The sequence below is a fragment of the Pelophylax lessonae genome (genome assembly GCF_965119305.1).
Source record: "Pelophylax lessonae genome assembly, chromosome: 13".
Classification (NCBI taxonomy): domain Eukaryota; kingdom Metazoa; phylum Chordata; class Amphibia; order Anura; family Ranidae; genus Pelophylax; species Pelophylax lessonae.
This window is the reverse complement of record NC_138780.1, coordinates 138,721,481-138,749,366: the sequence shown is the minus strand read 5'-3', so window position 1 is coordinate 138,749,366 and position 27,886 is coordinate 138,721,481. Positions and strand designations below refer to the sequence as shown.

Below are 27,886 nucleotides of genomic sequence, written 5' to 3'. Positions count from 1 at the left end.
TATTTTAAAAAATACATAAAAATACAACATCCAATGTCTGAATAAATATATTTAACAAGTTGCAAGATAATACCTTATTTTACACAAAAAAAAAAAAATTCAGCTTTAGAAATCTTGTTAAATAAGTTTGCTGTTGTCATATATTTTCTTTTTGTCTTTTTTGTAACAAAATAAAAACTCTGAAATTACATAGAAAAAGACAAAATATATTTGCAAAGGGATAATATAGTTCACTGAAAACCTATTCACAATTCCACTGTAAACATTTAATAAACATTTAAAATAGTTGCATAATTCTGTGCTCTAAATTCTTGTAAAAAAAGTGGAAGACTATTTTTAATGTAGTTTTCAGTCCACTACATTCCCTTTCACAATTTATTTTGTCTTGAGTACAGCTTTAAAACTGGGCACTCTGCTGAACACATTGAACTTTGGCAGTTTATCTGTATATTGCAAGTGCTTTCAAAAAACAAACACTAGGACATCCCAGCAGCTGTTAAAAAGTGCCGCCACTGTTGTGACTTATTTACTTTCTTCTTCTTCTTTTTTTTTTCTTTTTTTTAACTAGCACGGTCAATCGTTTTATGCACTTGCATGTTTTCTTGCACCGTGCCAGAGAAGGGGATTTTAGATAGGGGATCCTGATTTTTTTTTATTCAGACATTTTGTCAAGTTTTCTAAAAATGTCATTCTTCTGTTTAGACTGAACAAGAAGCCATTGTGGCATACTGACTGCTAGTCTCCTATTCCTAATTAAATATCTGATTTATTAAGGATAAAAAGAAAAAAAAAAAGTAAAAAAAAAAAAAAAAAATGAAATGGAAGAAAATAAATGCAATCCAGCAGAGGGAATTTGGAAAGAAAAATTCTTGGCAATGTCAGATCAGATGAGTGCTTTGCGTGGTTGGATTAAAGGGGAAAGGGGATAATTGTCCATGGCAGCCATTGCTGAAGGAGGAAGGTGAGGTCGTATATCACCTGCATTCTAAAGCAAGCGTGTTTTGTGGGGGAGAAGAGGACGAAGGGCTCATTCCGGTTTCTGAAGATGCTGAAGACATTGATGCTCCTGTGTTGGAAACTGTAAAGAGAAAGAAAACCGCCAGTTAGGTTTACATTAAAATACACAGAAACCTATTTTAACTTGGTGTTAACTTCTGCATGCCTAGGTTATTGCAACAGATACAGAAAAAGAAAAGAAAGAGGCGCCTCTAAGTGCGGACTATAAAAACACATTTATTTAGTAAATTATGCACTCACATCTGTGCTCCTGGGAAATTCCAAGATCGGTCAGTGGGAGAGAAGTCATCCAGTCCGTGCTGCCATCCCTCGGGGACTAGTCTCCTCTTCACCGTAGCCAGCAATAACGGTGGAGCTGGAGCGGGAGCGAAGCTCTGAAGTCCTTAGGTTGGAAACGAGGCTTGGTCAGCAGTAGCATGTGGATGACGTCACAAGGATGCGACGCATTTCCGAGCGTGCGTGCTGCCGAGGGGCAGGCAGCCGCGCTCCTTCACAGCAACAGAAATCCTTTTTAGTCCCCGAGGGATGGCAGCACGGACGGGATGACTTCTCTCCCACTGACCGATCTTGGAATTTCCCAGGAGGGTTTATGCTATGTGCCTTTTTGACCAGCACAGATGCGAGTGCATAATTTACTAAATAAATGTGTTTTTATAGTCCGCACTTAGAGGCGCCTCTTTCTTTTCTTTGTCTTCAGCTTGGTGAGCCCCTGGCTTATTGGTTCTGGACGGCTGCCCTATATGCTGGACTTTCCTTCCCCCCTCTGCCATCTTTTTAAATTAATTGGACCTTATATGGACTTATGTTTTATTGTGTGGCTAAGCGCCTGTTATATGTCTTTTATCCTATTGCAACAGATACGCCTTTGCTTACCTTGGTCAGTAAATATATATTTGTCACCAACATAACAGTAAGGAATTAACTAAGACTGGAGCACCAAGAATCTGATGCAGCTGTGCATGGTAACTAAGCAGCTTTTAACTTTTATTTTCAAAGCTTAATGGCTTGTTTACATGAGCTCCGCCCTCTGAAGAGCAATCACTATTCTGACAGCGCTTGACAGGCGGTGAGAGAAGGCGCTTCCTCACCACCTATGTTGACCCCTAAAGACCTGCATGCAAGGCATGCGGTTGTGGCACAGCCACATTCAGTTGAACAGGTTGTGTTTGGTGAGCTGAGCTGTACTGTTCGCTAAACATGACGGGTTCTATATTCTGTCTGCTCAGGTTTTAGTAAATTTCCTCCACAGTATTTTGTTTTACACTAGGAAAATTGCAGAAATCTGGTATGATCTACAGACAAATGTTATTTTACTATAGCCAATTATTTCACTAAAGCCATATGAATATATGTGGCAATATTGTTTATTAGTAGGGTGTACCCATTTATTAAAGAGGGCCCCCCCAGTGATATGTATACCTTCTGTCCATTAATATGACAATAACTGGATTTTTGACTTCCCGTAAAATCCTTTTCTCTTAAGTTCATTGACGGACACAGTCTCTGATCCATATCAGTAGGGTTATGCTGCCCCCTACAGGAGTAGGACACTAGGCAGAAAAAAGTTCTGGCTATGCCTATGGGCAGTCCCAGAGGGTACACCCTCTCTCTTCCTGCATAGGATGTCAGTTTTGTATCAGAGCAGTGTCAGAGACACAATACCAACCCAACTAAAAATAGAGGGGCGGGTACTGCGTCCGTCAATGAACTTGAGAAAAGGATTTTATGGTAAGTCAAAAATCCAGTTTCTCTATCGTTCATTGACGGACGCAGCCTCTGATCCATATCAGTAGGGATGGCCCAAAGCAGTGCCATAAAATGGGGGGTGGGAACAGCAGAAAAATAAGTCTTTAAGGCTAAACAAAGCCAACATAGGACTCATCAGAACAACAAGATGAGGCCCACCTGAAAAAAAACAAAACATTAAAACACCCTCAAGGAAGGCCAAGAAGCCCCTAAACAGCAGCCTGCAAAACTTTGCAGCCAAAAGATGCATCTGCAGATGCCAGCACATCCACTTTATAAAATCTGGCAAAGGCATGAACAGGCGACCAGGTAAGCCACCTTGCAAACCTGAAACACAAATGCCTGATGGTGAAAAGCCCAGGAAGCACTAAGCGCCCGAGTAGAATACACCTTAACAGGGAAAGGAGGAACCTGACCCTTAAATAAGCCTGCACCACTTGTCTGTCTGATCCGCCTGGAAATAGTCGCAGCAGACGCAGGCAGCCCTTTCTTTGGACCTTGCGTTGAGTACAAAGAGCGAATCAGACTTCCGAAAGGACTCAGAAGTCTCCAAGTACACCCCGATTGCCGGAACCATATCCAGAGTATGCAATGCAAACTCCTTAGGATGTTTTGGCTTAGGACACAAAGAGGGTAACACAATGTCCTCATTTAAGTGGAAACTGGAAACCACCTTCAGAAGGAAAGACGGATCCGGACGAAGTACCGCTTTATCCCTGTGAACCACCAGATAGGGAGAACGACAGGACAAGGCCGCCAGTTCCGACACTCTGCACGCAGAAGTAATAGCCACCAAGAAGGCCACCTTCTGGGATAAGTTAAGCAGAGGAATCTACCAAATACGTTCAAAAGGAGGTTTCTGAAGAACAAACAGCCCCAAATTAAGGTCCCAAGGTGGCAACGGAGGACACACTGGAGGTACCAAGTGTTGCACCCCCTGGATGAAATTACGCACCAGGGAATGGGTGGCTAATGGCCTTTTGGAAAAAAAATTGCCAAGGCCGAGATATGACCCTTAATTGTACTTAAGGCCAAGATCCGAGCCACCGAATAAGAGCGAGGGGGAGCCCCAAGAGACTCACACCACGCAATGTACGACTTCCACATACAATGATAGATCTTTCTAGAAGTCGCTTTCCTCGCTTTAAGCAAAGTGGGAATCACTGAAACAAGACAATCCCCTGTCCTTCAGCACCTGGCTTTCAATAGCCAAGCCGTCAAAGCCAGCGACTGTAAAGCAGGATGGAAGATTGGCCCCTGAGACAGCAAATCCTCCCTGAGAGAAGTCTCCAAGGAGCGTCTGCGGCTAGCCTGACCAGATCGGCGTACTAAGCTCGGTGAGGCCAGTCTGGAGCCACAAGAATGGCCGGAATTCCCTTCCGCCTCGATCCTGCGAAGAAGTCTTGGCTGCAACTTGAGAGGAAAAGCATAAATCAGCTGATACTGACCCCACGGGGCCACCAGCACATCTGCGGCGTCTGCCAGAGGGTCCCAGGAGAAGGCCACAAACCTCTGCACTTTTCTGTTGATCCAAGACACTAACAGATCTATATCTGGAGTGCCCCAACGAAGGAATAACTGCTGGAACACCTCCGGATAGAGGGACCATTCCTCTGCATCCAAGGCCTGTTGACTGAGGTAATCTGCCTGCCAATTTTCCACTCCTGGAATGTGAACAGCGGAGAGAGCTGGAACAAAGCGTTCTGCCCATTGAAGGATGCCAGCCACTTCCAAGGCCGCAAGGAGACTTTTGGTGCACCCATGGTGATTGACATAAGCCACGGCCATGGCATTGTCCGATTGAATGCGCACTGGACAACCCTGCAGGTGCTCGGTCCAGTGGACTAGGCAAAGCCGGATCGCTCTCAGCTCCAGAACATTGATCGGTAACCTGGATTCCTGCAGGGACCAAACTCCTTGAGCAGACAAACTGCCAAGAACTCCTCCCCGCCCGGACAGACAGACTTGCATTCGTGATGACAATTATCCAATATATAGGGAGGAAGGATTTTCCTTGCTTGAGCATCGGGGAACGAAGCCACCAGATCAGGGACTCACTAGTCACTTGGCTCAGCTGGATCTGATTGTCCAGGGAATTTGGATTCTTGTTCCATTTGAGAAGGATTCCCTTCTGGAGGATCCTCATGTGGAATTGAGCAAAAGGGACCGCCTTGAAGGACGACACCATCAGTCCCAGGACTCTCATACAGGTCTGAAGGGACGACCATTTGCCAGAGAGCAACAGCTGAACCGCAGTCTGGAATTTTTCCAGAGGAAGAAACACCCTGGCTGATGACAAGTTCAAAGTCAGGCCCAGGTAGTCCAGTCTCATGGAAGGGACCAGGGACGACTTCTGAAGGTACAGAATCCATCTGAACTCCTCCAGAGTTCTCATGGCGATTTCCAAATTTGTCACCAACACCTTGGGAAACTCCGCACGTAGAAGCAGATAGTCCAGGTAACCCAGGACCGATACCCCCACTGCGGTAACAGCGCCAGGACTGGAGCCAACACCTTTGTGAAGACCCGAAGAGCTGAGGCGAGACCTAAGGTCAACGCCACAAACTGATAGTGATCCTCCCCCACTGCAAAACAGAGAAACCGTTCATGTCAAGCCCAAATTGGGATGTGCAGGTAGGCATCTTTGATGTCAATGGAGGCCAGGAAATCCCCGTGATGTAGGGAGGCCACCACCGTGCGAACCGATTCCATCTTGAATTTTTGAACTCGCACAAAGCAATTCATTGCTTTCAGGTCCAGGATTGGACGGACCTTGCCTTCCTTCCTGGGACTTGTGAACAAGTTTGAATAAAAGCCCTGAAAACATTCCACACACGGAACTGGATTTATTACTCCCTGTTGTACCAAGTCCTGAACTTCCCCAGACAGCACCAGCAAGCGATCATGGGACAGTCGCACATTGGAAGGGAAAAACCTTACTAGCGGGACGGATTGAAACTCGATCTTGTAACCGAACCGTATAACCCCTTGAACCCATTTGTCTGGTATCTGGGATAGCCACAGGTCCGGAAACAAAGATATCCCCCCCCCAGATACGGGTGAGGGCGCACCTTCAGGACGAGGTGGTATTGTCCTCAGGTCTGGAGAAACCAGATCTTTGTTTGCCAAACCAGGGTCGCTTGGAACCGCTTGAGGGAGTCTTGAAGGACTTCGCCTTATCGACTGACACTGAGGGGTGAAAAAACTTCTTGTGTGCTGAAAAGGAGGGACCCCCGTCTACGACGAGGGTCATTACCCTTGTTAGCCTGCGGGAAAGAGGTACTCTTACCCCCCGTGAGACCTTTGATAATTTCATCCAGAGTAGCCCCAAACAGGCGATCGCCTTGAAATGGCAGATCAGTCAGGGCCTTCTTAGAAGTCTGATCCGCAGACCGGCATTTCAGCCAAAGTATACGCCAGAGGACCACTGCCGAAACGAGCAGTTGGTCCAACAGCTCCTCAAAAGGCAGGGGGGAAGATGCTTTCCCTCCATGTCACGGCGTAGTAACTTAGCCTATTCAGTTAATGTTTCCGAGACAAGGGCAACAGCAAACACTGGTCTTAGTGCAGACTCCGCCAGGGAGTACATATTGTGGGCCACAGACTCCGCCTTCCTAGCTGCCGGATCCTTAAAGGACGGGAAATCCTCCACTAAGAACATTGTAGCTTTATTCAGTCTTGAGACCGGAGGGTCCCCCGCCGGTGGCACAATACACTTCTTTATAAGGGACTCCTTAAAAGGGTAGCATCTAGCAATCCGCTTAGGCACCCCAGGGGAACGCTTTGGGCAGTTTCATTCTTTTTTGAGCATGTTGTCAAAATACGCGGGAAAGGGAAAAACCTTTGTCGCTCTGGATGGCTTGTGAGTGTCAAACGTAACTTGCGCCGCAGTCGCAGCTGTGTCCCCCATTTATAGGGTCTCACGCACAGATACAACCAGTGCGTCCACCAGCGCCTTATCTTGCGTGGCAGTGGAGGTAGAAATGTCATCCACACTGTTGGAGGAGACAGGGCGCGAGGTAGCGGACCCGGCAGGGAGACCTGTGTCTGTGGTGGCTGGAAGGAAGGCTGCAGCGATGACCCAGGTATTAACCACCTGCTGTCAGGAAATCTATATATTTTATATACATGCATTGATATACATGCATTGAGCGGCAAGTGGCTAAAATAAAAAAAATTACTCCACATGGGAAGAGTATTAATATTTTATCGAAATAAACACCCTTAGGCCTAAAAAGTCATCCAAGCACATCTCTCTCATATATATATATATATATATATATATATATATATATATATATATATATATACACATATACATATATACATACATACATACATACACACACATACATATATATACAAACACACACATACACACATTGATATTGAGATATATATCAATCTAAAGGGTACCTTACACAAGCAAAGACAGGGTAAGAAACATCAATAAAATCTGCATGATATACCTTCACATGTAATTTAGATATATTTACTTAAATTTACCTACAAAAACAAAAATAATGGACATGGGCTAAATAGTATGGTGGTTGGGGTGCAGGACTGTGTTCTGTGCTACAGACAAAACGATCATGGTATTGTATCAAATTATCTACCAAGAAAGATTACATAAATGAAAAACTCACCTTCACGGTCTTTCTTTTTTAACCGTTTCCGCCGTCTGTCTATTGTGGCTACTTCAGACTTTAAAGACATATAGTATTTTCTGATTTCTTGTAATTTGTCTTGGAGGAAGACTATCCTCTCTGTCCCAGACATTGTCTCTAATTCATCTGTTGGGAAAAAAACCCACACAAATATTATGCTACATTTGTGGAATATCAGAATAGAAGTCTAACTTCAGAGCTGATGCTGTAAAATTCCAGGATTCACTGCTCCATAGTGCCTGCAGCCACAGAAGGACAATTAGGGCTGGTTTCAAGGCTTTTTTGCGGTTTGTCAATAATGTATACATATCTATAGATGGGTTCACTTTAACCACCTCAATAAAGGGCACTATAGAGCTTTCTTATGGTGGTATTCATTTAGCACTGGGTTTTTTATTTTTTGTGATATAAGCAAAAAAGACCAAAACAATATTTTCTACTGGTTTTAAAAGAAATCCAATAAAACCAAAATTTCATCATAAATTTAGGCCAGAATGTATTCTGCTACATGTCTCTGGTAAAAAAAAAATAATCCTTATAAGTGTATGATAATTGATTTGTTTGAAAGTTAGAGTCTACAAGCTGGGCTACATATTAAAAATTGATCAATCCTGATGTACTGACTACCTATCTCATTTCTTGAGGCCCTAAAATAATAAAAAAGGACCACCTAGAGAGGTAATGAAAATTATATGAATTTTGGCAAAATAATATGTTACACATTTAGATATTTTGCCCTTTTCAGATCTTCAAGATAGCTTCTCTGAACTACAGGTGCTGATTGCAGTGGGGTAAAGTGGAATATGTAGTCCATAGAAAAAGAAATTAAACAGCAGAGGAGAAACTTCAAATCATGCGGGGAATACAGGGAGTTTTTTGAAAGAGATGGCCAGCAGACAGGCAGCACCAACAATATAAAAAGATGTTTCAAGAAAGCTTACATCAGATTGTCAATTATGGTTTGTATTGCTATTACAGTGCTAAGGTTCTAAAATGAAAATGTATCCTGTGACCATGGATTTCCTTTAGGTAAAAGGCAAAGCCAAGCCATGTAAAAGGCAAACTTCCCATAAAACTGATATTTAAGTTCTATGCGTATTCTGCACTGCATCTCAGACAGCAACAGAGACAAAGACCTACTCCATCAGAATTATAATTTCCACCCAACTGTGGCAGACTTTACAAACTCAACTCGATGGACTCTCGGATGACCTTGTAACAGGGGACAGTCACACAAAGTACTAATGAGGAAATCTGAGACACAAAAGCCAGCATGAATTCAACTCCCCAGTGTCAAACATAAAATATAAATATACATACAAATATAAAACAGTTGAAGTTAGCTTTTACATTATTTTTATTTTGATGACTTACGGAGTTGAAATGTCCATTTGTAAGTCCTTGGGGACGAGTGCTGGTGTTTTTCTCGATGTTTGTCTTTTTCAATGTCTTTTATATGAGGTGATGTGATTCTAGCTGGCGACCTTGTGATCTTCTGAGGCTTGGGGATGTTAGTGTGTTTAACTGCAGTACATTTACTTGAGCTAGTATCCAGTACAGAAAGGTCTTCACTGTCACTGCTTTGGCCTATCAAAAAAAATAAAAAATCAGATCCCTTTAATATAAACTGTTAGAGAGGAACTGTTACATAAGAGCGGTCAGCAGTTCTAAACAATAAACATCAGGTAACAATCCTACCCTTTCAAAAGTTGTTTAAAGTGAAACTTTAGTCAGAAAATGAAAGCAGAACTTTATGTGCTTTTGTTCTTTTGACTAAGTCTTATGCCTAGCTACTCCTGCGGAGCGGAAGTCAATACCCAATAGTGATGACTTAGAGGAGGCGGCGACTGTCGGAGGACGTAAGAGAAAAGAATGTTCTTTGAAGTGGAGTTACACCCAAAAGTGAAACTTCTGCTCATTTGCTTCCTCCCTCTGCTCATTTGCTTCCTCCCTCTCTCCAATGCCACATTTGGCACCTTTCAGGGGGGAGAGGGGAACGGGTACCTGTTTAACAGGTACCCTTAGTTTGGCCCCCTCCTCCTTCCCCCGCCGCCGAGCCAATTCGAATGTGCAGCACGCTGCGCGCATGCGCAGTAGGGACCCGCCTGTGAAGCTGCAAGGCTTTACTGCCGGGTTCCGTTACCGGCAATGGTGGCGGCAGCACCCGACAGCCGATGGAAACATCCGACATTGCTGGACTCCAGAACAGGTAAGTGACCTAATATTAAAAGTCATCAGCTACAGTATGTTTAGCTGCTGACTTTTAATTTTTGGAGGGGGGGGGGGGGGGGGGGGTGGCGGAACTCCGCTTTAAGAAGGAACATACATTCCACATTAATAATGATGCTAACAAAATTAGTGTGTGCTGTAAATTGCCTCCAGAACTGCTCCTGTAACTTCTTGCTAGAGACTGCCATTTTGCTGAAGCCCAGAGCACTTGAACAGCAGTAAATCATGAAGTGTAAATAAACCCATTGATTTAAAGCGTAGCTTTAGCCATAACAACTTTCTTCTTGCTGGAGGCTGCCATTTTGCTGAAGCCCAGAGCCCTCACTCAAACCGCAGTAAATCATAAAGTGGAACTCAACCCATTAATTTAAAGATTTCAAAAAACTGTTTCATTCCTGGAATGTCAGGATTGCTAACTGTCACATTTGCTTGTGTGCTCAACCAAACTGAAAACATTAAATGGCTGGTGTCATAACCGATCACATGTGCAGCACCATGGCAGTTGCAGTTTAAACAGAAGCAGCTTCCTTGGCTGTAAAGGATAGGAGGGTTTAATTCTACTTTAACCACTTCAGCCCCGAAAGGTTTTATCCCTTTAATGACCAGGCCATTTTCCGCTATACAGGACTGCGTTACTTTAACTGACAATTGTCGTGTGACGCTGTACCTAAATAAAATGTATGTCCCTTTTTTTCCCCCACAAATAGAGCTTTCTTTTGGTATTTGATCAACTGCGGTTTTTATTTTTGCACTATAAACAAAAAAGAGCGACAATTTTGGGAAAACAAAAAAAATAAAAAATTTCTGCTATAAAATACAGCCAAAAGAAAAAAAAAAAAAATGGCAGCCTCCAGCAAGAAGAAACAGATACAATGCTGGAGGGCCTAAGGCCACCCGTAACTTTCCATTAGAGATTCTCTGTGCCAACAGAACATGCACACATTAGATAACGCAATACTTCAAAACACACAGGACAAGCTGCTCACCTATCCCGTTCTTTTCAATTTTCAAAGAAGCACTCAATCGCTTTGGTGTTCGCTTCTGTTTCTTTGCTAGTGTTCCAAGGTTACTTTCACTTATCCGCTTATGCCCTGGTGTAAAAAAACGTAAAACACTTGTAAAAATGCTCTGATACAAGTAATCATAAACATCATCTCTGGGGCAAGATTTTTCTTAGTAACCACTATATTGCAGAGTGTGTTCATACCTTATACATCCTGATTCACCTGCAAGTTAAAGGAGAACTATAGTTGAAAATAAAAGGGTCAGCAGTTTTTTGGGTAAGAAATTTCGTACATCTCTTTTGCCAAAAAAAATGGATTTTTGCCTTACCGTAAAATCCTTTTCTCCAATGTTCATTGACGGACACAGCTCCAGATTTTCTTGACCCTTGGGTTTATGCTGCCCCCTACAGGAGTATGACACTAGGTGTAAAAAAAGTTTGACTACGCCTATAGTGCAGTCCCAGGGGGTATACTCCCACTTCCTGCTATAGGTCTTCAGTTTTGTAACAAGCAGTGTCAGAAGAACATAAAACCCAACTCAAAAGAGGGGCGGGTGCTGTGTCAGTCAATGAACATTAGAGAAAAGGATTTTTACGGTAAAACAAAAATCCAGCTTTCTCTTTTGTTCATTGATGGATACAGCTCCAGGTCTTTCTGACCCTTGGAATGTTCCAAAGCAGTGTCAACATGAGGGGTGGGAAGAACACAGCAAGAAACATACTTCCCAAAGGCTAAACATAGCCAACCAGGTAAAACAGGAGCTCAACTAGGAACCGGAGCTCACCGGACAAAGAAAAACACCCTCAAAAAGGACTAATCCTCTCTAACAGCGTCTGCAAAACATTGCGGCCAAAAGAAGCATCCGCAGATGCCAACACATCCCCTTTATAAAATTTTGTGAAAGTGGCCGCCTTGTAAACCTGCACTACCATTGCCTGATGACGGAAGGCCCAAGAGGAACTAAGCGCCCTTGTAGAATGCGCCTTAACATGGAAAAGGAGGATCCTGACCCTTAATAGACTAGACCTGCACCACCGTCTGCCTGATCCATCTAGAAATGGTCGCAGTTGACGCGGCCAGCCCCTTACGGGGTCCATCCTTAAGGACAAATAGAGAACCCGATTTTCGGGATGCCTCAGCCGCCACCAGGTACACCCTGATTGCCCAAACCACATCCAAAGAATGTAAGACAGACAATCTCTTTAGGATGCTTAGGCTGCAAGGAAGGCAACACAATGTCCTAATTTAAAATGGAAACCAGAGATAACTTTAGGAAGGAATGACTGGCAGGGACGAAGCACCACTTTGTCTCTCTGAACCACCAGAACGGGTGAACGAAAAGACAACGCTGCCAACTCCAACACCCTGCACACAGCAGTAATACCCACCAAGAAGGCTACATTCTGTAACAGAGTAAGCAGAGAAACCTCACAAATATTTTCCCCTGGGGGAGCCAAGTGGCGGACCCCCAAATCAAAAGGTGTGAACCAAGAAATTTGTGGCCAATAAGCACTGAAAGATAAATCGCCAGGGCCGAAATCTGGCCTCTGATGGTACCCAAGGCCAAATGCTGATCTACACCTCTTTGGAGAAACTCTAAAACACAAGACACTACTGAAAAGGAACGGGGGGGAGACCCCCCCTGAGACTCACTCCAAGCAATGTGCGCCCTCCAGACTCAATGATAAATCTTCCTAGAAGTATATTTTTGAGTTTTTAACAGTGTAGAAATCACAGATTCAGACACCCCTCTATCCTTCAGCACCTGGCTTTCAACAGCCAAGCCGTTAAAGCCAGCGACTGTAAAGCAGGATGCAAGATCGGTCCTTGAGGTAACAGATCATCTCTGAGAGGGAGTCTCCAAGGGACATCGGTGACCAGCCGTACTAGGTCTGCTTACCAGGACCTGCGAGGCCAATCCAGAGCCACTAGGATGACCGGAATCCCTTCTGCCTCGATTCTTCGCAGGAGTCTTGACAGAAGAGTTATCGGAGGAAATGCGTATCAGACAATAGTGGCCCCAAGGAGCCAACAGAGCATCTGTAGCGTCGGCCAGAGGATCCCGAGACCTTGCTTTGAACCTCTACACCTTTCTGTTGAGACGAGAGGCCAACAGGTCCACATCAGGAGTTCCCTAGTCGATGAAACACCTCCTGGTGGAGAGATCGTTCTCCCTGATCCAACGTCTTATGACTGAGGTAGCCAGCAAGCCAATTTTCTACCCCTGAAATATGCCCAGCATAGATGGCTGGAACTAATCATTCTGCCCACCTTAGAATGCCAGCTACTTCCCAGGTCGCTAGGACACTTTTGGTGCCCCCTTGATGATTGACATATGCCACAGCCGTGGCATTGTCCGATTGAATGCTAAATGGGCGCCCCTGTAGACAAACCCTCTATTGAGTCAGGCAAAGCCTGATCGCCCGAATTTCCAGGATATTGATTGGCAGGCTGGACTCCTTAAGAGTCCAAACCCCCTGAGCACAATCCATGCCCAAGACACATCCCCACCTGGACAGGCTGGCGTCCATGGTGACCACCGTCCAGTAAAGGGGTAGAAAGTATTTTCCTGGGTGATGCACTGGAGAGCAGGGCCACCAGATCAGGGATCCCCTCGTACTCCGGCTCAACAGGATCAGATTGTCTAGAGACTGTGGGTTCTCATTCCATTTGACAAGAATCTCCTTTTGTCGAGATCTGGTATGGAACTGAGCAAACAGAACCACCTCGAAGGTGGAAACCCTCAGGACCAGCACTGGCATACAAGTCCTAAAAGAGATGACCACCGGCTGGACAACAGGAGGGGTATCGCATCCTGCAACTTCTGGAGCTTCACCTCCGGAAGAAACACCCGGGCTGACGTTGTGTCCAGGGACGGGACCAGATAGTCCAGAACAGATTTTTGGAAATTCAGTTTCCATCCGAACTCTTGCAAAGTTTGCACCGAAATGTCCAGACTGCAATTTAGGGAGACTATGCTCGCAGAAGGAGGTCGTCCAAGTACTCCAGTACCGCAATCCCCTTCTGCCACAGCAATAACACCGGGGCCAAAACTTTTGTGAACAACTGAGTAGCTGAGGCGAGACCAAAAGGTAACGCCACAAATCGGTAGTGCTCCTCGCCCACGGCAAAGCGAAGGAAACGCTGATGCCAGGCATATATTGGGATATGAAGGTAAGCGTCCTTGATATCGATAGAGGCCAGGAAATCCCCTTGATGAAGGGATGCCACTACCATGCGAATGGACTCCATTTGAAATTTCAAAACCCGCACAAAGCGGTTCAAGGCCTTGAGGTCCAGGATTGGACGGACCTTGCCTTCCTTCCTGGGAACAGTAAATAGGTTTGAATAAAACCCCTAAAAAGTGTTCCGATTACGGAACCGGTACAATGACCCCCTGTGAAAGCAGATACTGTACCGCCCCAAGAAGACCTTGTAGGCGATCTGGGGCCAAACACAGGTTGGAAGGAAAGAACCTTGCCGGAGGCAAGGACCGAAACTCGATCTTGTAATCGGACCAAATCAACTTGTGGACCCAAGTGTCTTGAATCAATGAGGTCCATGGATCCGGAAAGAAGGGAAGACATCCCCCCAGCCAAGATACGTGTGAGGGCATCCCCCTTTAGGCAGAAGTGGGTTTGTCTGTGGTCCCGGAGGAACCCGCTCTTGACTTACCAGGCCATTGCCTCTTGGAACCCCCTGCGTGGTTACAGGCGGATTTTGATCCCTGGTCCTTCAATCCCAAAGGGACGAAAGGACCGCTTATGGGCCGTAAAGAAAGGGCCACGTTTGCGACGAGACTCTTTGCTCCTGGTAGTCTGTGGAAGCAGAGTACTCTTTACCTCCAAGACCCTTAACCGCTTGCCGAACACCCACAGTAATATTATTACGGCAGAGCGGCTCGGCTGTGTCCAGTCACATAGTACTACGTGACTGGAGTGCATGTGGTTTCGGCTGCGCACACACTGCCGGAGCCACGCTCCCGCTGTGTTTAGGCACAGCAGGAGGTGGGCCGCAGGAGGAGAGGCAGCGACTGCTGCCTTCCTCCCGCGATCATCCGGGAAACGGAAAGAAGACCCGCCTGCTTATGTAAACAAAACAGGTGGATCTTCAGTGAGGCAGGCAGGGACAGATAAGCAGTTAGCTGAAACTGCGATCTGTCTGTGTCTGTCACAGAACTCCCCCCCCCCCCCCACACAGTTAGTAAGCATAAAGGCATACATTAACCCCTTTGAGCACTCCCAGGGTTAACCCCTTCCCTGCCAATGGCATTATTACAGTAACAGTGCATATTTTTAGCACTGATTACTGTAGTAATGTCACTGGTACCCCCAAAAGTGTCAAAAATGTCAGTTAGGGTTACGATCTGTCTGCCGCAATGTCGCAGTCCCGCTAAAAATTGCAGATCGCCACCATTACTAGTAAAAAAATAAAAATAAATAAATCTTTTCCGTAGTTAGTAGACGCAATAACTTTTGCACAAACCAATCAAAATTGCGATTTTTTTACCAAAAATATGTAGCAGAAAACAAATTGGCCTAAAATGTTAAAAAATTGTGATTTTTTAAAATTGTGATTTTTTAATTTTTTTTTTTTGGGAATGTCCTATAGCAGAATGTGAAAAATATTGGTGTTATTTTTTCTCACAATTGTTGCTCTTTTTTTGTTTATAGCGCAAAAAAAAAAAAAAAAAAAAAAAAAAGAAAATTGTGGGGAAAAAAAAGGACGTAAATTTTGTTTGGGTGCAGTGTCGCACGACCGCACAGTTGTCCGTTAAAGTAACGCAGTGCCGAATCGCAAAATAGGGCCTGGTCAGGAAGGGGGGTAAAACCTTCTGGGGCTGAAGTGGTTAATGATCTCTTCCATGGAAGCTCCGAATAAGCGGTCTCCTACAAAAGGGAGATCAGTCAATACTTTCCTGGAAGCCTGGTCTGCAGACCAATATTTCAGCCAAATCATGCGAAGAGTCACTGCTGTCGCAGACACCCTGCAGGCCATGGGGGGCACATCTAGAGAGGCATCGCAGAAATACTGCAACTCCTGGACCAACTGGTCTACCAGCTCTGCCAGGTCAGGAGGGGACTGTCCCTCCCTGGCGTAGGGGCTTAGCCCATTCCGTTGTCTGGGAACCAAAGTTATGGCAAAAACCGGCCACAGAATGGAACAAGCCATGGTAAAAAAAAGGTATCGGACCAGAGATTCTGCACTCTTGTCAAAAGGGTCCTTATAGGACGGAGAGCCCTCCACCGGGAGAAGGGTGGCTTTATTCAACTGGAAACCTGCGAGTCCACCACTGGTGGTACAGTCAGTTTCTTTAGCAGGGACTCTTCAAAAAGATACCTCTAGTGAAGCGCTTAGGGACCCAGACAGTGCGTTTGGATTAACCCCACTGACTCGTGACAAAGGGCAGGAAAGGGAAACACCTTTGCCACTTTAGAGGTTCTGCAGGTGCCAAATTGAACCGGCGCAGCCAACATAGCAGTAGCTGCGTCCTCCAATTTCAAAGTTTCCTACACTGATACAATCCGCGCATCCACTAGCACTTTTTTCATGCGTGCCTGTAGTGGAAGAGGAGGCGGAGGATGCAGGTGAAGTTGGAGGACGCTTTTTGCTCGTCCTATTTTGGCAGGCCATATCAACTTTGGACACCAGTGACTGCAGGACCGCCGTCATAGCAGACAAGGCGGACTTGGACCCCGCAGCCTCTGAGAGGGGGTCAGGTGGTGACACGTGCTACAGGGACTTCATGTGTTAACCTGGGGACCGCCAGCAAAAAGTGTAAAAACTGCTGTTAAAAGTCCCAGCGCACCAATTACCGCTATAGGAGAAAGAGGGAGCCATTAGCACCACAGGGACTCATTACCCCCTCCTCAGATGCAGAGCCAGAGAGCCAGGCTGCACTCTGTGCGGCGATCAAAGAGAAAGAGAAAGTTCAGGAACTGCCACTAGAGGCCCACCGCTGATTTACTGGTCCAAAGGATTCAAAACATGGCTACCGTGTGACAGCAATCGGAAACTACAATAAAATGGCCACCGGACTACTCAAACATGGCCGCCGATTATACAGCTGTCATCCATGGTAAAATGGCGGCAACACGCGGTGCCCACACGGCTCCCGGGACCCCCAGGTATACTTGGACAGTAAGGGGGAACCGCCGCTAGGGACCACCTCCCCCCCCCCCCCCCCAAAAAAACTTCGCTTTGTGCAGCCGGTGGTCCCCAGTGTGGAAGAAGTGTTGGAGAAGACTTTTCATGACCTGTCAGTGCTAGGCAGGAGCAGTCTGGGAGGTAAAAATGTAATTTATACTTGCTACAGTAGGTCAAGAGTTACCGCACCATAGCCAGGTTTAGTATATTGTCAAGAAGCCAACAATGTAAAACACTTAAAGCTAGCACAGGTAAAATCACTATTGCACATCTGTAGAGAACCTCAGAAAATGACATGAAAATATTAAGACACATACCTTTGTCACGCAGCTCTGCTTCTTGTTGTGCTGTCATACTGCAGTTGCTGGAAGTGGTGCTGGCCTCAAAGCCATTTGCTGACTCACTCTCACAAAGACCTTCTTGCGATTCTTCAGCCACACTGTCCACTTCAATTGTAATATCGCTCTCGCTTTTTATACTGTGAGACTCATCATGGCTAAGTGCAAGGGGAGAGGCCACAGAGTAGCTAGGAGTCTGGACAGCAGGTGGCAGTGTGGGGGCAAGTAGAACCTGTGTGTCAGGCTCTGCTTTTTCTATGGGAATATCCTCTAGTTTTTCTTTTTCATCAAAATCATCTAAATCAACTTCATGGCAAACCAGAGTCTCAGGGCCAATCATAGGCATGGCATCGTCTTGTTCCTCCTTTTGGGACATCCCAGTAATGTCATTTAATTGCACGTCATAGCCCTCAGTCCTCATGCTCTGTACGTGCTCTAACTCCGCCGTTAAGGAGGGCATTTCATCATTTACATTCTGTAACTCTTCCTCCTTAATGGCATCAAAGTTTTCCTGAGTCTCACAAATCTCTGTAGGTTTCTCCTCCGGTGTAATAACAGGCAGCTCAAGATCACACTCAGTTCTGGGCTTTTTCTCTGGAGAGGTTTGCTCCACTGGTTTCCTCTTAAACCCTTTCTTTTCCTTAGTCAGTGGGTCGTTTGGCAGATCCACATCCTTCGGACTAAGGGGTAGTTCCTTACTTTGCAGTGTAGCAAATGCAACAAAGTCTAAGGTTTCAGGTTCTGCCCTAGGTTCTACCACATTATCTTCCGGAGTGGCCGGCGGAGTTTTTATGTTCTCCGGAGAAGGCTCTTTTGTTTTACTTCTCCTACCCTTAGGCTTTGGCAGGTTTTCTGGCTCTTTCTTTATTTCTTCAATTTGTTCTGTTTGCTTCCCATAAATCTGAACTATTTGCTCGCTCTCCTCTACTTCTTGCTTTAGTGTTTCTGCTGGCTTTATTGGACTGTTTTCCTGCTCCTTTACAGCACAAATGACCTGGGCAGCCTCTGGCTCGGAGATCTTCTCAGGTGAATTGTCTGGGTTTTGCTCAGATTCTTTTTCAACATTCAGCAAAGGCTCCTCTTCTTTCTCAGGCACCGTTTCTGTATTTTCTTCTGACTCGCTATCAGATGTAGAGGAGTCTGCAAGTAGAAAAATGGCTTAAAATTGGGAGTTTTGTTAGGCACATTTAGACAGCCCACATAACATAACCAATATGCAAAAAAAAGGGGGGGGGGGGGGAATTTTGACATACCAGTAAATTCCATATCTTATGGCTATAGATGCAAACATTCAGACGATTGGACCCTGGAAATCTTTTGATAATATGCCTACTGGGGCATCTCCCCTATAAACCTACTCCACTCCATGAATCCTCAGTTTTCTAGCAATCAATGTACAGTAAACCAAAGAAAGGTAGGGTGAGTGGCCTGTATTCTGTACTGTAAGATAGGGCATTTACAGGCAAGTCAAAAATCTTTTTATCTTAATCGTACCGTACAGAACATAAGACTTATTCATACATCATGGGATGTCCCCAAGCAATGAATACAAAGGGTAGGCAACTAAAACTGTGCCAACCTGCCCACAAAACTGGAGTCAAAAGCACAAGTTCAGAGTGCTGCTGTAAGAATCTTATGACAAAAACCTGCATCTGCAGAAGATTGAGTGTCCAACCGTTAAAGTGGTTGTAAATAATTAAAAAAATAAAACAACAGAACATCCCTATGCCTACCTGCTCTGTGCAATAAAATTTTACAGAGTGGCCCAAATCCTTCTCTGGTCCTCTGCCAGTGCTCCTGGCTCCACCTCTCTTGCTGGTGCCCCCAATAGGAAACCAATTTACATGGGGGCATTTGTGCACTTCTGGGCAATGGGGCATTTCCGTGTTCACGATGAGTCCATTGACACAGAGCGACTCAGTCCCGCTTAATCACTAGAGATGATTGACAGGAGGGAGATGCTGCTCTCGTGTATGTCGATGGATCGGATTGGCCTCAGGTAAGAAGGTAAGAATAAGGGAGGGGGGGGGGGGGGTCTTAGGTTTCCAGATTTATAAAAAGGCCAGAATGTGAGGCACAGAGTAGAGTAATCTCTGTAACTGAATTGACTGTTCCAACAAGGAACAAATACATTTTCTTGTCACAGGAGTCACAGAAAAGGAGGATCAGTGCAAAACCATTGCACAGAGCAGGTATGACATGTTTAAAAAAAAAAAAAAAAAAAAAACTTTACAATCCCTTTAAAGAGAGGCTTTAGGTTCACACTAATGTGAACTGGATGCGGGGAAAATGACAGGAGAGTGTGACCAACTCTCAATGGAGCCTGTTCACACAGCTCTGGGGGGGCCACAGTCCACATTGGAAAAGGGTCCTGTGTATCTTTGGCTCCGTTTCAGGTGCGAATTCAAGTGAAAATTCAAACCTGAATCGGTGAACAGGAACGCACCGGACGCCTGCTGCGAGCCGCCACCGCGTTAGTGTGAACCCAGTCTCAGGAATGTTTCAACATCTTCAAAAGGTACAGTGAGATGTTTGCTCAAGACAGAGGTGGCAGGATCAAACTACAGGAATAGCCCACTTCTTCGCAAACCATTTTTCCAAAAATTCATTCAGGAATGACTCAATTGTCATAGACTGCACATTTTATCTGTTTTGGAACAGGAAATGTTTTGCAGGCCTCTGTACCCCATGGGGCATGGCAAGACGGAGAAAAGTCAAGATGCCAGGGCTTTCTGCAGACAAAAAGTCAAGCATGCTATAGGAAGCTCCCTCTTCAACATACTGGCAGTCGAGATAACAAAAATCTTCAGAAGCTTCCTCCAATACTGCCTTAAGTGATAAGTTTACCTTTGGTAACAGGTTACACGTTCCACCCGTTTTTAGGGTGGAACATGGAACATGTTCTCACTGCTGCAGCTGCCGCCCGCTGCAGGCCTAATTGGACTCCCTTAGTATTTTTGGGGTCTTATACCTCCCTAAAATAGATGCTATAGGCAAGAACCTAGTACCACTTCATTGGAAAATTGCATTTACTCACCATTCGAGCATCTATCCGAGTCATACATTCCAGAACTCCTTCTCGTTCTCCGCCGAACTGCTCCTGAAGTTTACAAAGCACTAGTATTAGTCTTTACAAAATTACTTTTTGTGTTCTAAGTCCCTAAAGAATAAAACTGCTAGGTAACCCTGGTCCAAACCAATGCTTCCTATCCCACTTTGGATAAGCCAACATTTCAAACTGCTTTACCTAAAGTGCAACTCCATTTAAACACAAACAGTAAGTTAGCCGTTTTATCAGCAAAAGCTTTTGTTCAGCGACCTATGTGATTTATGGATTTCTGCCACAATAAACCACAAGAATGAACAGAATTATATATGGTTTGGTAGGTAAAAAAAAAAAAAAAAAAGTTACATACATGTATTTCAATAGCATTTATTAATGTCTGGTGTTTTTACTTTAAAAAAACATTGGACAGTTTGTTGACTATAGAGCTTTTTTAATGACAAATGTACTGTACATTCAAGCAATACAAACCTGAGACTTTAAATGCATCATTCCAATTGTATTAAGGGTAAGTCTGCCTTGAAGTAAAATAGCCTAGATTGTATGGTATTGTAAAATAAACATCACAGTTTGAATCCCTTACGGGACAGTAACAGCAGTAGCTTTGGTTTTTGTGTGTGGTTTTCTCAGGGTGCTCCAGTTTCCGCCAACAAAAAAAATGGTAGGTTTATTTGCATCCTCCTAAATTTCCCCCCCCCCCCCCAGTGTTTATGCAAGTAACAGGAACATTAGATTATAAACTTTCAATTACCTTCCAATCCATTTGACAAGGAAGAATTGTCAGGCGTGTTATTCTTTGTGTGTTTGCCAGATGCCTTGCCTTCACTATTTGGAGTCTTGGGAACAGCACAACTTACATTAGACTGAAGCTGTGACTTTAAAGGCGGACGGCCTCGTCCCTTTGCTTTTTGCTTTTCCTCCTCTTTCTTTTCATCCTTGTCATTTTCATCTTTGTTCTAAATGGTGTAAAAAACAAAACTGGTAAAAATTAAGCAGTAAAAAGGTATACAGTACATATTACCATGCACATACATGCAGAGGTCACAAACTACCAGTCTATACCTAATGATCTTCATACTAGCATTGCTTTTGGTACAAGGGGACACTCTGCTCTTAATCATCTAAACAAAAGCATCCTGCTGTTCTGAACACCTTAAGACCGCGTTCACACTGGGGCGACCTGTCAGGCGACCTGGTCGCCTGACAGGTCGCCTGCCATAGAGAAGCTGTGGACCCGTTCTAATAGGAGCGACACGAGTCGCTCCGACTTAGAAAAAGGGTCCGGAGTTTCTTTGGGGCGACCCGGAGCGACCTGCATTGACTTCAATGTTATGAAGTCCGTGCCGCCCCCCCCCCGAGGTCGTGGTGCGAGCAGCGCACCGCGACTTGTGAGGTCGCCCCGGCAAGTCGGATCGCTCTAATGTGAACCGGCTCTAATGCAAACTTGTGATGTTGCAGGCCAGGGATTCACAACACTGCCCATAACATCGTATGTGCAGTTCCATTTTGCTCAGCTAACATAAGGAAAGTATTATCCACTTAGCAGTCATTACTGCAATCTACAAAAAGCATTAAAGAGGCTGTCAATATGCCTGAGCAGGACAAAGCAACAAGGTCTCTGCAAAGCACAGACCCCGTATAGCCACCTCACCTGGGCTCAGAGCTTTCTGCTCCTTTGCAGCAACCGAAAATATGCAATACTTCCTAGTATGGGGAAATGCAACATGCTTTCCTGTGGCAGTGCCCGGATCTAGCAGCCAATCGCTAGGCATAAGCACTGTCACATGTTTGAATTAGTCAGGTCACCGCTCCCTCCTGTTGGTGACACATCTCATTTCAGTACCAACTTGTGAAGGAACCTTTTGGGAAGGAAAGTTAGCACTTTGAGAGAGCACAGGTAGGTATACGAGGGTCAGGGGACATCCTTATTGACCTACTTAGGAAAAGTAATCGTATCTCCTAATGCAAAGATGTAGATTTAAAAAGGTGGGTAGTTGCAAAACAGACCAAGACTGCAGGTAAAAACCTGTGCTTGATGGGAAAGCAAAGGATCATTTAAAGATGCAGTCAGAACTCAAGTCACACTACACTGGAGTGTACTACGGAAGGAGACAACAGCTATGGTTCTTTCATATGCTTACGTAATTTCATATGTTTTCATATACGTTGTGCTTACGTAATTTCCTGGATTTGCTCTTAAAATACAAAAAATAACAATAACAATGACAAAACACAAATGGCAAGCAGATTTAGATCTTTATCTATAGAGCACTGAAAAAAAACTCCAGCAAATCAGTATTTATCCACTCACACAACGAACATAAGTGAAATATTCATAATTACTTTTGTTCTTTTCTTTTGTTTTCTCTTCGATCCACCTTTCTCTGAAGGCCAGATGATCCTATCAGCTTTAACCCATTCATCATATCTGTAAAATAATTAATTGTGTATTGCAATAGTTTGTGGAGTAAAAAACATATTGCTTGTGGAGTAAAAAAAAAAAAAAAAAAAACATACAGATTATCATTTCATGAATACCATCTCACCTGTCTGCTATTGCTTATGTTAGAAGTTCATATTTACAGAAATCCCTCTTTACAAACTACATTTTCGCACAAAAGGGCTACAAGCAGTAGAGGGTGGAATGGCTGTGGATGGACTGCTGCCTGCATGCAGACTTATGATTTCCTGCCAGGTCCTGCACTGATTTTAAAACTTAGCAAGCTCAGTTGAGGAAAAGTGCTGCCAGATCACCCAAGGCCTGCCAACTCTTTATACCTCCCTTCCAGCCCTGTACACATCACACTTTGCAGCCAACATGAGCAGGAAGAAAAAAATCTGCACAAAGCAAAGTGCAAGAGCCGTTTCATGCTGGATTACTGCACAGTTAGAGGAAATATGCATTTAAACTTCAGTGCATTTGTACAAGAATAAACATGCGTCTTGTTCACCATATTTGTTTAATAGTGCAGACATTCAGGATCTTTGCAAATTACATATCACACATGCTCCCCATTGTGAAAATGCACTTGCCTTCTAGATTCAAACTTAATCAACATCAGGCAGGTTAAAATAGGCTTATGTAGTTTCCCAGGTTCCTATGGATCACAGATCTTCTCTTGAGTAATTCAGCATTCCTCAAGAGCAGGGTGAGAAAAAGACCCCCAGACAGGTCACAGCCCCTTCAATAGGAAATCCAATGATTCTCACAAGCGTGATGTCACCAGACCTCTGATGAAGTCGGTATGTCACACCAAGTAAGGGAGGACTAGCGCTGCACATCGGATTTCTGCTGTATTACACCTCCTCAATGAGTTCATGCCTAGGCAGTAATTACAGGTAAAGCAGCTGAGATTCTTTGTGTGGAGAGGGAAAGTTCCGCTCTGAACATTGGTTACCATTACCACAGCTCTCTGTGAAGTTTTAGCCTGGCAATCTGCAATATTTGCTTTCTGGTACATGTACTGCCAAACTTATTCCATGTAAGTGGATTTTAATCTTTTTTTATAAAGCCTTGTTGTATGGTTTTACACTATGTGGCTTTTTTTTTTCTATCCTTGCTGGCCAGAAACATTGGACTTCCTATTGGGGGAGCTGTGACCTGTCTGGGAGTCTCTCACCTTGATCATGAGGAATGCTGAATTTACTCAACGGGAGATCTGTGATCCAAAGGAAACCTGGGCCTATTTTGACCTGTCTGATGATATATGTTGATTCAGTTCAAATCTAGGCAAGTGCATTTTCACAGTGGGGACCTTAAATATCTGCACTATTCCACGTGGCGGTGGATTGCCCCCTTTACATTGAAGACTGATTGTTTGAACACTTAAAAGATACTTATTGCTGTAAATGTTAATGTGCATTACTGTTTGAGGTTATCTGTTTTGGAATCAAGATGAGACATACAGTGGTGTTCAAAATAATAGCAGCGTGTAAAAACGTGGGTAAAGCTCAAAATCCTTATAATAGCTTTTATTTCCATACACGCAAATACATTGGGAACACTGCACATCTATTCCAAATCAAAACATGAAAAAAATGTTTCAAATTGCTTATTACTTTACAGTAAGTGAAGAAAAAGGAATATTAGGCTTTTCCAAAAAAATAGCAGTGTCTGTAATTTTCTTTACAAACTCAAACATTTACTGCATAAACTGAAATGCTTGAAGATTTAGCTTTCCTATGAATCACTGAACTAATTCTTAGTTGTTTAACCACTGTTTCTGGGAACCACTTCAATTCTGTGTTGCATGGAGTGGACCAACTTCTGACACCTGTGAACAGCTATTCCAGCCCAGGACCATTGCACTATATTCCATATTTCCTCTGCATTGCTTAGTTTTATATCAAAACAGCATTTTTGAGGTCACCCCACAAGTTTCTATTGGATTAAGGTCTGGGGATTGGGCATGCCACTCCATAACTTTAATATTGTTGGTCTTGAACCAAGATATTGCTCGCTTACTGGTGTGTTTGGGGTCGTGGCCTTGTTGAAACACCTATTTCAAGGGCATTTTCTCTTCGGCATAAGGCAACATGACCTCTCTAAGTATGTTGATGTATTCAAACTGATACAAGACCCCTGGTATGTGATAAATAGGCCCAGCACCATGGTATGGGAAACATCCTCATATCATGATGCTTAAAAACAGTGAAGCATGCTGGCGCACAGTGTATGGTAGCTTGAATTCAGTGTTTGGGGGTCTTCTGAGAAACTGTCTGTGGCCCCTAGACCCAAAAAGAACAATCTTGCTTTCATCTGTCCACAAAATGTTCCACTATTGCTCTTTAAGCCAGTCAGTCAATGTGTCCTTTGGAAATTGTAGCCTCTTCAGCGCGTTTTTTTCAACAATGGGACTTTATGGGGACTTCTTGCCGATAGCTTGGTTTCACAGAGGTTTCTTCTAATTGTTACAGTACTCTCAGGTAACTTTAGATCTTCTTTGAGTACCCTAGAGCTGACCATCGGCTGAGTCTTTGCCATTTTGGCTATTCTTCGATCCATTCGAATGGTAGTTTTCTGTTTTTTCCATGTCTTTCTGATTTTGGTTGCCATTTTAAAGCATTTGAGATCATTTTAGTTGAGTAGCCTATCATTTTCTGCACTTCTTTATATGTTTTCTTCTCTCCAACCATTTTTTTTAAATCAATGTGCGCTGTTCTTCTGAACAATGTCTGGAACAACCCATGTTATTCAGTTTTATAGAGAGAAATGCACTACACCCCGCATGTACAACATTTGCTGCCTTCGGCCACCTGTTTTTTCACAGACTGAATTACCTCACTAATTGAACTTCACACTGCTATTATTTTGAAGATGCCTTTCACCTAATGATTTAATTACGTAGAATCAGCAGCATGCATGTCATGACTGTTGGATCTGTTGGTTTTCGATTGCTCTGCTACACCTACTAGTAAATTAATTGCCATGTAGAAATATAATTCATACTGAAAACAGTGATTGATCTGGTTAGTGATGTTGGGCCGCTATTATTTTGAACACAACTGTAGTTATATATGGTGAATGTATGGAGCTGCGATATATTACACTTTGAATAACTGGGGCTTGTTAGGTTATCGCTAGGTGAAGGTGATTGGGATTTATAATTTCAAACATTTCAAATTTTGTTTAGGTTAGAAGTAGGGAGTATTATATAATTTAGTGTTGCATTTCTTTTTTCAATCTTTGGTATTATGTAACAAAACAAATTCAACCTGTGTTTTACCAACTGACCCAGTCCTTACATGTACTCTACTATACAAAAACGTTCACCTCCTCATTGTGAAAGGGCACGCACGCACGCACGCACACACACGATTACTCATTTTATATTACTTGCCAACATTGCCAACATTATAGCATGTTCATTACCTTGTTAAAAATACATCTATTTGCATTCAATCACAAGTCTCATCAATGACTCAAAAGAATCAACCCTGGATATTATACTGTATATTATACTATTCTGCCAGACAGGTAATGGGTTAGACTAGCGCAACCTCTTGAAGTGTTTCTCATAACAGAATTCCACTATTTCTTCAGGAGAAGAAATTAGACTGCTTTACTGTGTGTGGGGGCAGCACTGGAGCATTCTTGCTAAAGTGGCATTCCTGGGGCAAGCATTGGGCCACCGAGGAGAGCAGAAAGGTCCTTTCACACAAGAGGTCCGATCACGTCTGGCTGTCCGTTTTTAAACCAGACCTACCATTCTCTTCTACGGGCAGTCGGATGTAAACAGACTTGTGTTCATTTACACCTGGCTACCTCCGGGTCTGAACCGATACAAAAAGAAAAAAAAAAAAAAAAAAACACAGAAGAAGATTTGTTCTCATTAGTCTGACTGGATTGGATGTGAGGGTTGTCCATTTACAACCGTTTGCTCACAGACCAGAGCAAGCGAGTAGCAAATGTGTATGGGTTATTTTTGAGGAATAAGGATATGGTTTAGTGTCACCAAGTCCTCTAAACACTATTATATCAACATCTGGACCTTGCTAGCAGGAGATGAGAGCATTTAGATAACCTTGGCAGACTGGGGAGATAGCCAAGGAGGCATACCTTTGGCAGCAATATTTCCTACCAACATACATCAACTGTGTGAATATCATTAGTTCGATTTTAGGTGGGCAGGGAATCTGTAAAAATGGATGATGCGTGAAGCAATAGAAGTAAGGAAGGCCATGTGGAAAATAAAAATTAAAACCTTGAAATGAGAACTTCTGCCGAAAGTTACACTCTAAAGTGCAACATAAGAGTTATGGCTTTATGGTATGCCTAAAGTAAAAAGTAAGATGGTCATACACAGCCCAAATACTTCTGGCCTGATATGGCTGCTTTGAAAAATTTCATAAATTTGATCCAAACAATCTGACAATATCTGCATGATTTACATTTATACACAATTTTAGCATCATGCTTCCCTTCCTATACAGTCAGTTATATAAACTAAGCTTCATGCCAACATACCTTACATTCCAGCCATAGTAGTGCACCAGGTATAACAACTCTCCGCTATCTACCTCTGTGCTTTTAATATTGGCTTCATAGATTTTCTGGGTTTTTCCACGTCCGTATTTAACTTTTACTTTGGTGCCTGCCAGACGGTCTTTTTCTTCAGAATCTTCGTCCTCTTCACTTTCTCCTTTATGCTCCATTTCATCTCTTCTGCACATTGAAAATAACATACTTTAAAATGCTATTTAAACCCCAACAATGAACTTCTCTTATTTGCTTCTTTCGGTCTGTACCACTGGAAGAATTTCGACATATCTGCTTGATAAAAACCGGTTGAGGTTATTAGAAATTTAGAGCTGTCCTGAGTCCTTTGTATACTTTGTGTTGTCTCAATAGAGTATTTCAGTTTCTCAACCCTTTTTCAATCACGGCGCTGTTAGTATTTTAGTCTGCAGGCACCCCAGTCTATAAAAAAAATAGCTAGCACGTGTAGGGGTTGGGAGTAAGGCTTCCTTCACATAAGTGTTCTTAAAGTGTAAGTTCACCTTTACAGAAAACCGACCCCCCCCAACCCAATTCACCGCTGTATTTATCGCCCGTGATTCTGAGTGAAGAGAAAGGCTGGTCTATTTAGTACTTATTTAGTAATATCTTGGAGTACAGAATTATTAGCCTCAGTGTTGTAAAGATCTAATAGTGGGAGTGATTAAATAGTTCAG

The 27,886-nt window shown here is 43.7% G+C and overlaps 1 protein-coding gene across 1 annotated transcript in view; it reads right to left on the bottom strand.

Moving 5' to 3' along the window:
- Positions 1–780: 780 nt before the first annotated feature.
- The window catches only part of ARID4A (AT-rich interaction domain 4A), a 135,812-nt gene continuing 108,706 nt past the window's right edge, over positions 781–27,886 (bottom strand). The window contains exons 17-25 of the mRNA XM_082275233.1: positions 27,180–27,377; positions 22,556–22,640; positions 20,964–21,168; positions 20,186–20,248; positions 17,128–18,288; positions 10,646–10,750; positions 8,805–9,017; positions 7,410–7,556; positions 781–1,078 (exon numbers count right to left, since the gene is read on the bottom strand). Coding sequence (XP_082131359.1) covers positions 975–1,078; positions 7,410–7,556; positions 8,805–9,017; positions 10,646–10,750; positions 17,128–18,288; positions 20,186–20,248; positions 20,964–21,168; positions 22,556–22,640; positions 27,180–27,377 — 2,281 coding nt within the window. The 3' untranslated portion in view covers positions 781–974. The remainder of the gene's footprint in view (positions 1,079–7,409; positions 7,557–8,804; positions 9,018–10,645; positions 10,751–17,127; positions 18,289–20,185; positions 20,249–20,963; positions 21,169–22,555; positions 22,641–27,179; positions 27,378–27,886) is intronic.